Genomic DNA, 14,317 nt, shown 5'->3' on the forward strand with positions numbered 1-14,317 from the left:
CAATATGATGGAAACTTTGGCAATGAATAACACATCAAAGCTCTTCTTGATTTGTTAAGTATGAAAATATACGACCAATATACTTAAACCATCTTGTATCATTTGTTGTTCTAAAAAGAAAAAAAAAGGGTCTATATATATGTACACAAAAATTATACATATATTACATTGGTAAGTTACTGAAAAAACTGGAAAAACCACCTCTCGGCTGCTTTGCTTTGATGTAACATATTGTAAGCTGGAATATTGACTTTTTATGGCCACTGAGGTATGACCAAGCCCATACACAACGATCGATACTCAGTGAGGCGGAGTATCTACATATTAGACACGCCCATTTCTAGAGCCCACGATGATGGCAGTCACGTAGGTATAGATCAGATAAACCATTGATAGCAGCAGCCAACATAGAGAGACTTGAGAGATATAGGTATAGATCATATAAACCATTGATAGCAGCCAACATAGAGAGACTTGAGAGATATAGGTATAGATCAGATAAACCATTGATAGCAGCCAACATAGAGAGACTTGAGAGATATAGGTATAGATCAGATAAACCATTGATAGCAGCCAACATAGAGAGACTTGAGAGATATAGGTATAGATCAGATAAACCATTGATAGCAGCCAACATAGAGAGACTTGAGAGATATAGGTATAGATCCAGATAAACCATTGATAGCAGCCAACATAGAGAGACTTGAGAGATATAGGTATAGATCAGATAAACCATTGATAGCAGCCAACATAGAGAGACTTGAGAGATATAGGTATAGATCAGATATAAACCATTGATAGCAGCCAACATAGAGAGACTTGAGAGATATAGGTAGGTATAGATCAGATAAACCATTGATAGCAGCCAACATAGAGAGACTTGAGAGATATAGGTATAGATCAGATAAACCATTGATAGCAGCCAACATAGAGAGACTTGAGAGATATAGGTATAGATCAGATAAACCATTGATAGCAGCCAACATAGAGAGACTTGAGAGAGAGATAGATAAACCATTGATAGCAGCCAACATAGAGAGACTTAGATATAGGTATAGATCAGATAAACCATTGATAGCAGCCAACATAGAGAGACTTGAGAGATATAGGTATAGATCAGATAAACCATTGATAGCAGCCAACATAGAGAGACTTGAGAGATATAGGTATAGATCAGATAAACCATTGATAGCAGCCAACATAGAGAGACTTGAGAGATATAGGTATAGATCATATAAACCATAGCAGCCAACATAGAGAGACTTGAGAGATATAGGTATAGATCAGATAAACCATTGATAGCAGCCAACATAGAGAGACTTGAGAGATATAGGTATAGATCAGATAAACCATTGATAGCAGCCAACATAGAGAGACTTGAGAGATATAGGTATAGATCAGATAAACCATTGATAGCAGCCAACATAGAGAGACTTGAGAGATATAGGTATAGATCAGATAAACCATTGATAGCAGCCAACATAGAGAGACTTGAGAGATATAGGTATAGATCAGATAAACCATTGATAGCAGCCAACATAGAGAGACTTGAGAGATATAGGTATAGATCATATAAACCATAGATAGCAGCCAACATAGAGAGACTTGAGAGATATAGGTATAGATCAGATAAACCATTGATAGCAGCCAACATAGAGAGACTTGAGAGATATAGGTATAGATCAGATAAACCATTGATAGCAGCCAACATAGAGAGACTTGAGACTATGAGAGATATAGGTATAGATCAGATAAACCATTGATAGCAGCCAAACATAGAGAGACTTGAGAGATATAGGTATAGATCAGATAAACCATTGATAGCAGCCAACATAGAGAGACTTGAGAGATATAGGTATAGATCAGATAAACCATTGATAGCAGCCAACATAGAGAGACTTGAGAGATATAGGTATAGATCATATAAACCATTGATAGCAGCCAACATAGAGAGACTTGAGAGATATAGGTATAGATCAGATAAACCATTGATAGCAGCCAACATAGAGAGACTTGAGAGATATAGGTATAGATCAGATAAACCATTGATAGCAGCCAACATAGAGAGACTTGAGAGATATAGGTATAGATCAGATAAACCATTGATAGCAGCCAACATAGAGAGACTTGAGAGATATAGGTATAGATCAGATAAACCATTGATAGCAGCCAACATATAGACTTGAGAGCCAATAAACCATTGATAGCAGAGAGAGACTTGAGAGATATAGGTATAGATCAGATAAACCATTGATAGCAGCCAACATAGAGAGACTTGAGAGATATAGGTATAGATCATAGATAGAAACCATTGATAGCAGCCAACATAGAGAGACTAGAGAGACTTGAGAGATATAGGTATAGATCAGATAAACCATTGATAGCAGCCAACATAGAGAGACTTGAGAGATATAGGTATAGATCATATAAACCATTGATAGCAGCCAACATAGAGAGACTTGAGAGATATAGGTATAGATCAGATAAACCATTGATAGCAGCCAACATAGAGAGACTTGAGAGATATAGGTATAGATCAGATAAACCATTGATAGCAGCCAACATAGAGAGACTTGAGAGATATAGGTATAGATCATATAAACCATTGATAGCAGCCAACATAGAGAGACTTGAGAGATATAGGTATAGATCAGATAAACCATTGATAGCAGCCAACATAGAGAGACTTGAGAGATATAGGTATAGATCAGATAAACCATTGATAGCAGCCAACATAGAGAGACTTGAGAGATATAGGTATAGATCAGATAAACCATTGATAGCAGCCAACATAGAGAGACTTGAGAGATATAGGTATAGATCAGATAAACCATTGATAGCAGCCAACATAGAGAGACTTGAGAGATATAGGTATAGATCAGATAAACCATTGATAGCAGCCAACATAGAGAGACTTGAGAGATATAGGTATAGATCAGATAAACCATTGATAGCAGCCAACATAGAGAGACTTGAGAGATATAGGTATAGATCAGATCAATAAACCATTGATAGCAGCCAACATAGAGAGACTTGAGAGATATAGGTATAGATCAGATAAACCATTGATAGCAGCCAACATAGAGAGACTTGAGAGATATAGGTATAGATCAGATAAACCATTGATAGCAGCCAACATAGAGAGACTTGAGAGATATAGATGATAGCAGCCAACATACTTGAGAGATCAGATAAACCATTGATAGCAGCCAACATAGAGAGACTTGAGAGATATAGGTATAGATCAGATAAACCATTGATAGCAGCCAACATAGAGAGACTTGAGAGATATAGGTATAGATCATGATAAACCATTGATAAAATAAAGCAGCCAACATAGAGAGACTTGAGAGATATAGGTATATAGATCAGATATAAACCATTGATAGCAGCCAACATAGAGAGACTTGAGAGATATAGGTATAGATCAGATAAACCATTGATAGCAGCCAACATAGAGAGACTTGAGAGATATAGGTATAGATAGTTAGATAATAAACCATTGATAGCAGCCAACATAGAGAGACTTGAGAGATATAGGTATAGATCAGATAAACCATTGATAGCAGCCAACATAGAGAGACTTGAGAGATATAGGTATAGATCAGATAAACCATTGATAGCAGCCAACATAGAGAGACTTGAGAGATATAGGTATAGATCAGATAAACCATTGATAGCAGCCAACATAGAGAGACTTGAGAGATATAGGTATAGATCAGATAAACCATTGATAGCAGCCAACATAGAGAGACTTGAGAGATATAGGTATAGATCATATAAACCATTGATAGCAGCCAACATAGAGAGACTTGAGAGATATAGGTATAGATCAGATAAACCATTGATAGCAGCCAACATAGAGAGACTTGAGAGATATAGGTATAGATCAGATAAACCATTGATAGCAGCCAACATAGAGAGACTTGAGAGATATAGGTATAGATCAGATAAACCATTGATAGCAGCCAACATAGAGAGACTTGAGAGATATAGGTATAGATCAGATAAACCATTGATAGCAGCCAACATAGAGAGACTTGAGAGATATAGGTATAGATCAGATAAACCATTGATAGCAGCCAACATAGAGAGACTTGAGAGATATAGGTATAGATCATATAAACCATTGATAGCAGCCAACATAGAGAGACTTGAGAGATATAGGTATAGATCAGATAAACCATTGATAGCAGCCAACATAGAGAGACTTGAGAGATATAGGTATAGATCAGATAAACCATTGATAGCAGCCAACATAGAGAGACTTGAGAGATATAGGTATAGATCAATAAACCATTGATAGCAGCCAACATAGAGAGACTTGAGAGATATAGGTATAGATCAGATAAACCATTGATAGCAGCCAACATAGAGAGACTTGAGAGATATAGGTATAGATCAATAAACCATTGATAGCAGCCAACATAGAGAGACTTGAGAGATATAGGTATAGATCAATAAACCATTGATAGCAGCCAACATAGAGAGACTTGAGAGATATAGGTATAGATCAGATAAACCATTGATAGCAGCCAACATAGAGAGACTTGAGAGATATAGGTATAGATCAGATAAACCATTGATAGCAGCCAACATAGAGAGACTTGAGAGATATAGGTATAGATCATATAAACCATTGATAGCAGCCAACATAGAGAGACTTGAGAGATATAGGTATAGATCATATAAACCATTGATAGCAGCCAACATAGAGAGAGACTTGAGAGATATAGGTATAGATCAGATAAACCATTGATAGCAGCCAACATAGAGAGACTTGAGAGATATAGGTATAGATCAATAAACCATTGATAGCAGCCAACATAGAGAGACTTGAGAGATATAGGTATAGATCAGATAAACCATTGATAGCAGCCAACATAGAGAGACTTGAGAGATATAGGTATAGATCAGATAAACCATTGATAGCAGCCAACATAGAGAGACTTGAGAGATATAGGTATAGATCATATAAACCATTGATAGCAGCCAACATAGAGAGACTTGAGAGATATAGGTATAGATAAGATAAACCATTGATAGCAGCCAACATAGAGAGACTTGAGAGATATAGGTATAGATCATATAAACCATTGATAGCAGCCAACATAGAGAGACTTGAGAGATATAGGTATAGATCAGATAAACCATTGATAGCAGCCAACATAGAGAGACTTGAGAGATATAGGTATAGATCAGATAAACCATTGATAGCAGCCAACATAGAGAGACTTGAGAGATATAGGTATAGATCAGATAAACCATTGATAGCAGCCAACATAGAGAGACTTGAGAGATATAGGTATAGATCAGATAAACCATTGATAGCAGCCAACATAGAGAGACTTGAGAGATATAGGTATAGATCAGATAAACCATTGATAGCAGCCAACATAGAGAGACTTGAGAGATATAGGTATAGATCATATAAACCATTGATAGCAGCCAACATAGAGAGACTTGAGAGATATAGGTATAGATCAGATAAACCATTGATAGCAGCCAACATAGAGAGACTTGAGAGATATAGGTATAGATCAGATAAACCATTGATAGCAGCCAACATAGAGAGACTTGAGAGATATAGGTATAGATCAGATAAACCATTGATAGCAGCCAACATAGAGAGACTTGAGAGATATAGGTATAGATCAGATAAACCATTGATAGCAGCCAACATAGAGAGACTTGAGAGATATAGGTATAGATCATATAAACCATTGATAGCAGCCAACATAGAGAGACTTGAGAGATATAGGTATAGATCAGATAAACCATTGATAGCAGCCAACATAGAGAGACTTGAGAGATATATAGGTATAGATCAGATAAACCATTGATAGCAGCCAACATAGAGAGACTTGAGAGATATAGGTATAGATCAGATAAACCATTGATAGCAGCCAACATAGAGAGACTTGAGAGATATAGGTATAGATCAGATAAACCATTGATAGCAGCCAACATAGAGAGACTTGAGAGACATAGGTATAGATCAGATAAACCATTGATAGCAGCCAACATAGAGAGACTTGAGAGATATAGGTATAGATCAGATAAACCATTGATAGCAGCCAACATAGAGAGACTTGAGAGATATAGGTATAGATCAGATAAACCATTGATAGCAGCCAACATAGAGAGACTTGAGAGATATAGGTATAGATCAGATAAACCATTGATAGCAGCCAACATAGAGAGACTTGAGAGATATAGGTATAGATCAGATAAACCATTGATAGCAGCCAACATAGAGAGACTTGAGAGATATAGGTATAGATCAGATAAACCATTGATAGCAGCCAACATAGAGAGACTTGAGAGATATAGGTATAGATCAATAAACCATTGATAGCAGCCAACATAGAGAGACTTGAGAGATATAGGTATAGATCATATAAACCATTGATAGCAGCCAACATAGAGAGACTTGAGAGATATAGGTATAGATCAGATAAACCATTGATAGCAGCCAACATAGAGAGACTTGAGAGATATAGGTATAGATCAGATAAACCATTGATAGCAGCCAACATAGAGAGACTTGAGAGATATAGGTATAGATCAGATAAACCATTGATAGCAGCCAACATAGAGAGACTTGAGAGATATAGGTATAGATCAGATAAACCATTGATAGCAGCCAACATAGAGAGACTTGAGAGATATAGGTATAGATCAGATAAACCATTGATAGCAGCCAACATAGAGAGACTTGAGAGATATAGGTATAGATCAGATAAACCATTGATAGCAGCCAACATAGAGACTTGAGAGATATAGGTATAGATCAGATAAACCATTGATAGCAGCCAACATAGAGAGACTTGAGAGATATAGGTATAGATCATATAAACCATTGATAGCAGCCAACATAGAGAGACTTGAGAGATATAGGTATATATCATATAAACCATCGATAGCAGCCAACATAGAAACTTGGGAGATATAGGTATGGATCATATAAACCATTGATAGCAGCCAACATAGAGAGACTTGAGAGATATAGGTATAGATCAGATAAACCATTGATAGCAGCCAACATAGAGAGACTTGAGAGATATAGGTATAGATCATATAAACCATTGATAGCAGCCAACATAGAGAGACTTGAGAGATATAGGTATAGATCAGATAAACCATTGATAGCAGCCAACATAGAGAGACTTGAGAGATATAGGTATAGATCAGATAAACCATTGATAGCAGCCAACATAGAGAGACTTGAGAGATATAGGTATAGATCAGATAAACCATTGATAGCAGCCAACATAGAGAGACTTGAGAGATATAGGTATAGATCAGATAAACCATTGATAGCAGCCAACATAGAGAGACTTGAGAGATATAGGTATAGATCAGATAAACCATTGATAGCAGCCAACATAGAGAGACTTGAGAGATATAGGTATAGATCAGATAAACCATTGATAGCAGCCAACATAGAGAGACTTGAGAGATATAGGTATAGATCAGATAAACCATTGATAGCAGCCAACATAGAGAGACTTGAGAGATATAGGTATAGATCAGATAAACCATTGATAGCAGCCAACATAGAGAGACTTGAGAGATATAGGTATAGATCAGATAAACCATTGATAGCAGCCAACATAGAGAGACTTGAGAGATATAGGTATAGATCAGATAAACCATTGATAGCAGCCAACATAGAGAGACTTGAGAGATATAGGTATAGATCAGATAAACCATTGATAGCTTGATCCTGACACTATTGAGGTTCTAACATTAGGGTCAAAGTTTTGCGTATTATAAACTCAGAATTGGGGTAAATCAAAGCACTCCCTACCGTAAATTGGGATATTTTGGTGTTGGGAAAATTTGGCGTTTTTTGTATCAAAATAGGGTGATTAAATTTTAAAATTTGGTGTTTTCCTATGCCATGTAAAATTTTAGTGCATAACTTGATTTGTCAAGAGAAAAAAATCTAAGATTTGCTTTGTCTATACACATATTTTCCGCAACAATGAAAAACTGACATGATAAGTTTTGAAGCCTTATCGATACAAGGACAACCCTTTGAATATTGGTCTCCAATAGTAGTGATTAGTAGCTAGTCAAACATGTAATAATATACATGTTTGCACAAAAGAAAGACTCGCACCAGTAACATTGTTTTTTTGGTTGACAGGACACACTGTACCTTAAATGTATGTTTATGAAACGTGATCGAGTAATTTACCAGAGACTACATGTAAATGTATCCATAGTTATACAAACAAATAAATACGTAGCCAATTACCAGAGACTACATGAAAATGTATCCATAGTTATACAAACAAATAAATACGTAGCCAAATTTTGGTGTGTTAAATTTTGGCGGTTTCATGTCAACATGAATATGACCACATCCAAAATATCGAAATTTACAGTAATGTCAGCTCTGTCAATATTGGACACAACTTGAACTCGGGTCAGTGTAAAACGTAAGTATGGAGATAATGTTGTAATCAGATAGCCAGCAGTGTTTGTAAACATGACGTCGATCAGTGGCACGATACAAACAGGTCAAGTAGTGGCTATATCAAGTTATTCTCTACTTTCCCTGTTCAGGAGCAGGTAAGTGTCATCAATGTGCCCTAGAAATAATTATTCTAGGACTTAACAAGACATTTTCAGGCTGAAATTCAAATATTAATGTAATTATGCAGAAATAAAAAAAAAATACAAACATTTTATATCGATAAATGTGTTTATTTTTAAGGTTTTTCGTAGCATTTGTAGTTTATTGTCTGCGAAAGTGTATGTGAATTTCCTGTGAAAATTGAAATTAATTAAAATTAAAATAACACCATGCATCATTTCCTCTTCGACCTGTTGATATGTTTTGTACATGATATGAGACTAGCCTTCGTGGAAATCTCTGTAAACCATCTCATTTTAGCAGTGACTTTCTCATTTCTACTGTTTCAGGAGACATTTTCATGATGATTATTTTTTGCAATTTCAAATTGCTGATAAAATATGCTTAATTTACTTGCAAATAAAAAAGAATCTGTGAACGATTTCAGACGAGGAGCCGCAGACGTCTTACCCTATGGACAGGAAAATATGGGTAACCTTCAGGCCCAAGCCCAAGCCCAAGCCCAAGCAGCTCAAGCACAGGTGCAGGTCCCAGTACCCGTGGCGGATCCGAGCCCAAGTCAGGCCCAACACTCCCATCAGGGGCCTCAGATGCCCAAGCGGCCACGTCTGGCTGACAGACCAGAGCTTCAACAGCCGCTTCATATAGATGTCAAAAAGGTCTGTAAATATGCTGACATAAGTGAACTTTATGTTCATATACCATGCTGGAAAAATGGAAATTATAAGAGTTATCTGAGTGTAATGGATAGTGTGGTTGTGACCAAGAGCATTAATCAGGATATATAACAATTTGAGTTAACAAGGATCCATCAAAACAAAGGAAAAAACAGTTGTTCTCTTAGTAAATACATTTGTTCTTTATATTCTAATGTACTGGGTATGAATTTGATTAGAAAAAAAATGATCTCCTATTGACATACTTTTCTAGTGACCTTGACCTTTATGTGACCCTGACCTACTTTAAGTGACCCACACTGTAAACAATAGTAAGTCTTAACTGGACTGATTCCTGTTTGTGTGATAGGAGCCGACCTACAATCCACAAGTGGAGGCAATTTCTCCGACTCTGCCAGCAGACGAGAGTAATAGCCGATCGTCCAAGGATGAACTGTTACAGGCCATCAGCAGGGTGGATAGGGAAATCTCAAAGGTGGAACAGCAGATTCTTAAACTTCAGAAAAAACAGGTCAGTTTTCATGATTTATTTATCAGGTTAAAATGTATCCACTGACCATTGGTTTTTAGCTCACCTGGCCCGAAGGGCCGGTGAGCTTATGTCATGGCGCGGCGTCCGTCGCCCGTCGCCCGTTGTCCGTCCGTCCGTCCGTCAACATTTCCTTTAAATCGCTACTAGTCATATAGTTCTGCATGGATTGTAACCAAATTTGGCCACAAGCATCCTTGGGGAAGGGGGAACAGAACTTGTATAAATTTTGGCTCTGACCCCCCGGGGGCAGGAGAGGCGGGGCCCAATAGGGGAAATAGAGGTAAATCCTTTAAATCGCTACTTGTCCTAGAGTTCTGCATGGAATGTAACCAAATTTGGCCACAAACATCCTTGGGGGAGGGGGAACAGAACTTGTGTAAATTTTGGCTCTGACCCCCTGGGGGCAGGAGGGGCGGGGCCCAATAGAGGTAAATTCTTTAAATCGCTACTTGTCCTAGAGTTCTGCATGGATTGTAACCAAAATTAGCCACAAACATCCTTGGGTGAGTGAGGGGGAACAGAACTTGTATAAATTTTGGCTCTGATCCCCCAGGTGCAGGAGGGGCGGGGCCCAATAGGGGAAATAGAGGTAAATCCTTTAAATCGCTACTAGTCATAGAGTTCTGAGCGTATTTTAACCAAATTTGGTCACAAACACCCTGGGTGGAAGGGGAACAGAACTTGTATAAATTTTTGCTCTGACACCCTGGGGGCAGGAGAGGTGGGGCCCAATAGAGGAAATAGAGGTAAATCCTTTAAATTGCTACTAGTCATAGAGTTCTGCATGGAATGTAACCAAATTTGGCCACAAACATCCATGGGGAAAGGGGAACAGAACTTGTATAAATTTTGGCTCTGGCCCCCCGGGGGCAGGACGGATGGGGCCCAATAGGGGAAATAGAGGTAAATCCTATAAATCGCTACTTGTCCTAGAGTTTTGCTTGGATTGTGACCAAATTTGGCCATAAACATCCTTTGGGGAAGGAGAACAGAACTTTGGCTCTGACCCCCTGGGGGCAGGAGGGGTGGGGCCCAATAGGGGACTTAGAGGTTAATATTAAAATTCCTTCAAAAAATAAACAATGAACCTGTATTCAGAACATTACTTGGCATCACAAACCAGGTGAGCGATACAGGCCCTCTGGGCCTCTTGTTATGATCATTGCCCCATAACCATCGGTTTGGGTTAAATTAGTTTAATGTCCTATTATAACAACCAGGGTCATGTGAGGACGTGCCAGATTTGTTGGTGGAGGAAAGCCGGAGTACCCAGAGAAAAACCACCGACCAGCGGTCAGTACCTGGCAACTGCCCCACTTGGGATTCAAACTCTCGACCCAGAGATGGAGGGCTTGTGGGTGATATGTTGAAATATCAACCCCTCAACCACCTTGTATAGTAGGACTATTATCATTTTTGTATTGATAGGTGTAAAGCCACTCTTTCTGAAAAGGTAACCAAAGAATCTTGTATTCTTTGCAATCATATCTGTCTTTATAACTTCAGCATCAGATTGAGGAAGAGACTTCCAAACCTCCCAGGGAGAAATCCGAGGCACCCGAAATCTCATCCTCAGAAACCAAGCACCAGAGCATCGCTCAGATCATTTACGCAGAAAACAGGGTAATATATACCTACTTATCATGATTGGAATTAAAGTTTAGTTGATGTATGTAGGAAAACTTGTGTTTATTCTTCAAGTGACAGCAGAATTTTGTAGACTATGGGTCTCATTGTGATCATTTTTAATAGAACGCGAGTAGCGTTCGTATTATTGCTATCCGGTTTACCATGATGTGTAGGTCTGTGTAGGACTTGCCCTACAATGACATCTAGTGGTGACCTCTAAAACCATTTCATTCATAAACTTCCATTCATAAAATCCCTATTTATTGAAAAATATTCCTTTTGACCTATCAAAATGTTGCATTCCCTTTACTGCAGTATGCAGTCATGGGAAGCTTGCCTTATGATTGGTGGAGTTCACACAGCCTCTGTAGAATATACACACACATACTCCCTAACTGTGTCTACATGTGTATACATGTACTTACAATCTACATCTCATGTGACTCCTCTGTCCAACTTACATAAACTTTTAATGATAATACAAATTGGAATTACTATATAAGACTTATAGACCTCAGAGTTAAAAAGTAAACAGTTCAGAGCTACTTTCTGTGTACATTATAATAATGCTTTAAAATGATTATTGATAAGGCTACCCTCATGTGTGCATGGTTTTACCTACATAAGTGTGCAACAGAAGTTAAGAGTGTAGGACAAAAATTCCTTTTTATCCCCTGCCCAACGAAGTTGGCGGGGGATATACAAATGGGTTCAGGTCCGTCCGTCCGTCCGTCCGTCTGTCCGTTCGTCCGTACGAATGGTTTCCAGAGCATAACTCTAAAACCAGTAGATATATTTCCACGAAACTTCATACACACATTGGTCTTATGGTCTAGTAGTGCCTTTTGCTATTTTTAGGTTTTCATTTTTCCCTTAACCATGGAAACATTGCTGAAAATATCATATTTTTGTACCAGGTTCGTTTCCGGAGCATAACTCTAAAACCAGAAGAGATATTTCCACAAAACTTCAAAGACACATTGGTCTTATGGTCTAGCAGTGCCTTTTGCTATTTTAAGGTTTTCACTTTTTGTACTTTTTTCTGTAACCATGGAAACATTGTTGAAAATGGCAGATTTTTGTGTAAGAATCGTTTCCGGAGCACAACTCTAAAACCAGCAGAGATATTTCCATGAAACTTCATAGACTCATTGTTCTTATGGTCTAGTAGTGCCTTTTGCTATTTTAGGTTTTCACTTTTTGCACTTTTTCCGTAACCATGGAAACATTGCTGAAAATATCATATTTTTATACCAGGTTCGTTTCCGCAGCATAACTGGAAAACTGGTTGAGATATATGCATGGAACTCCATAAACACATTAGTCTTATGGTCTAGTAGTGCCTTTTGTTATTTTAAGGTTTTCACTTTTTGTACTTTTTTCTGTAACCATGGAAACATTGCTGAAAATGGCAGATTTTTGTGTAAGAATCGTTTCCGGAGCACAACTCTAAAACCAGCAGAGATATTTCCATGAAACTTCATAGACTCATTGTTCTTATGGTCTAGTAGTGCCTTTTGCTATTTTAGGTTTTCACTTTTTGCACTTTTTTCTGTAACCATAGAAACATTGCTGAAAATATCATATTTTTGTAGCAGGTTCATTTCCGGAGCATAACTCTAAAACCAGCAGAGATATTTCCACGAAACTTCATAGACACATTCTTTTTATGGTCTAGTAGTACCTTTTGCTATTTTTAGGTTTTCATTTTTTGCACTTTTTCCGTTACCATGGAAACATTGCTGAAAATATCATGGTAAATGGTAAATGTTACTTTGCAAAACTCCACCCATCTTTGTGTATATAGTCTAATATAAATGTCAAGGCTGTATATCTGATTCAACAATTGCAGCCCCGCTCTACTTGAATTATACTCCATCTTTCTTTAGCTCAACTTCCTTTTTCCTGATTTTTTCATACACATAAGTCTCCACAATCAAACTTACTTCAGCTTTGATATCTCCATTGGCGGGGGATCTGAATGACTATATATGTCCTTGTTTTTAATGAATATAAGACTTAAATGCTTTATTTATATTGAAATTGCTTATTTTATGTAGGAATTTTTAATTAAAAAGAATGTCAAACAATATTCCTTTTGGACCAATCCAAATGTGTCATTCCCATTACTGCATTTGTGTGTATGCAGTCATGGGAAACCTGCTTCTGATTGGTGGAATTCACACAGCCTCTGTGTAGAATATACACACACCTACTCTACATGTGTATACACTCATCTGTCTAACTTACATAAACATGTACTGTTAATGACAATACAATTTGGAATTACTATCTAAGACTTATCTCAGAGTTAAAAGTAAACTAATCAGAGTTTCTTTCTGTGTACATTATAGTAATGTTTGAAAATGATTATTCATAAGGCTGCCCTCATATGTGCATGGTTTCACTATACATACATAACTGCAACACAAGGGTCAAGAGTGTAGGACAAAAACTCATTTTTTAATGAATATAAGACTAAAGTGCTTTCTTTATTTTGAAATTGTTTAATTTATGTAGGAGTTTTAATTAAGAAAAATGTCAAACAAAACATATACATTAGTTGAATATTCTTGAAATAATTGATATCAAAGTCGGTCACCCGACCACCAGGCATTAGACTGCTGATAGATATGCAAAGCCTTCAATTAAGCTTGATTTTTCAGGACATACAGTATCTGTTTTCTGGGGAATGGGACATCTGCCTAACAGCTTGATGTTTTTATATGGATTGGTCAAATATTCATTAAGAATTAATTATTTTTTTTCTCACAAAACCAGAGTGGTGTATCAAATGTCATATAATCAACAGGACTTGATGGCAGTACTGAATTCATCAAATTCATTTCATTCTAATTTTTCTGCTGTGTT

The 14,317-nt window shown here is 37.2% G+C and overlaps 3 protein-coding genes across 6 annotated transcripts in view; 2 read left to right on the forward strand and 1 right to left on the reverse strand.

Annotated features, from left to right (window-relative positions):
* The window catches only part of LOC138331034 (uncharacterized), a 213,252-nt gene extending 200,964 nt beyond the window's left edge, over window positions 1–12,288 (forward strand). Inside the window, exon 12 of the transcript XR_011209646.1 lies at window positions 12,162–12,288. The gene's annotated coding sequence lies outside the window, so the exon portion shown is untranslated. The remainder of the gene's footprint in view (window positions 1–12,161) is intronic.
* Window positions 1–14,317, reverse strand: part of LOC138331040 (aspartate--tRNA ligase, mitochondrial-like) — a 669,399-nt gene that overhangs the window by 430,926 nt on the left and 224,156 nt on the right. The gene's annotated exons all lie outside the window — the stretch shown is intronic.
* The window catches only part of LOC138331001 (nuclear receptor corepressor 1-like), a 29,629-nt gene continuing 15,713 nt past the window's right edge, over window positions 402–14,317 (forward strand). Inside the window, exons 1-4 of the mRNA XM_069278462.1 lie at window positions 402–430; window positions 9,036–9,267; window positions 9,635–9,796; window positions 11,324–11,440. Of these exons, the coding sequence (XP_069134563.1) occupies window positions 9,076–9,267; window positions 9,635–9,796; window positions 11,324–11,440 (471 nt within the window). The 5' untranslated portion in view covers window positions 402–430; window positions 9,036–9,075. The remainder of the gene's footprint in view (window positions 431–9,035; window positions 9,268–9,634; window positions 9,797–11,323; window positions 11,441–14,317) is intronic.

This window comes from Argopecten irradians, chromosome 9, assembly GCF_041381155.1.
Source record: "Argopecten irradians isolate NY chromosome 9, Ai_NY, whole genome shotgun sequence".
Lineage (NCBI taxonomy): Eukaryota > Metazoa > Mollusca > Bivalvia > Pectinida > Pectinidae > Argopecten > Argopecten irradians.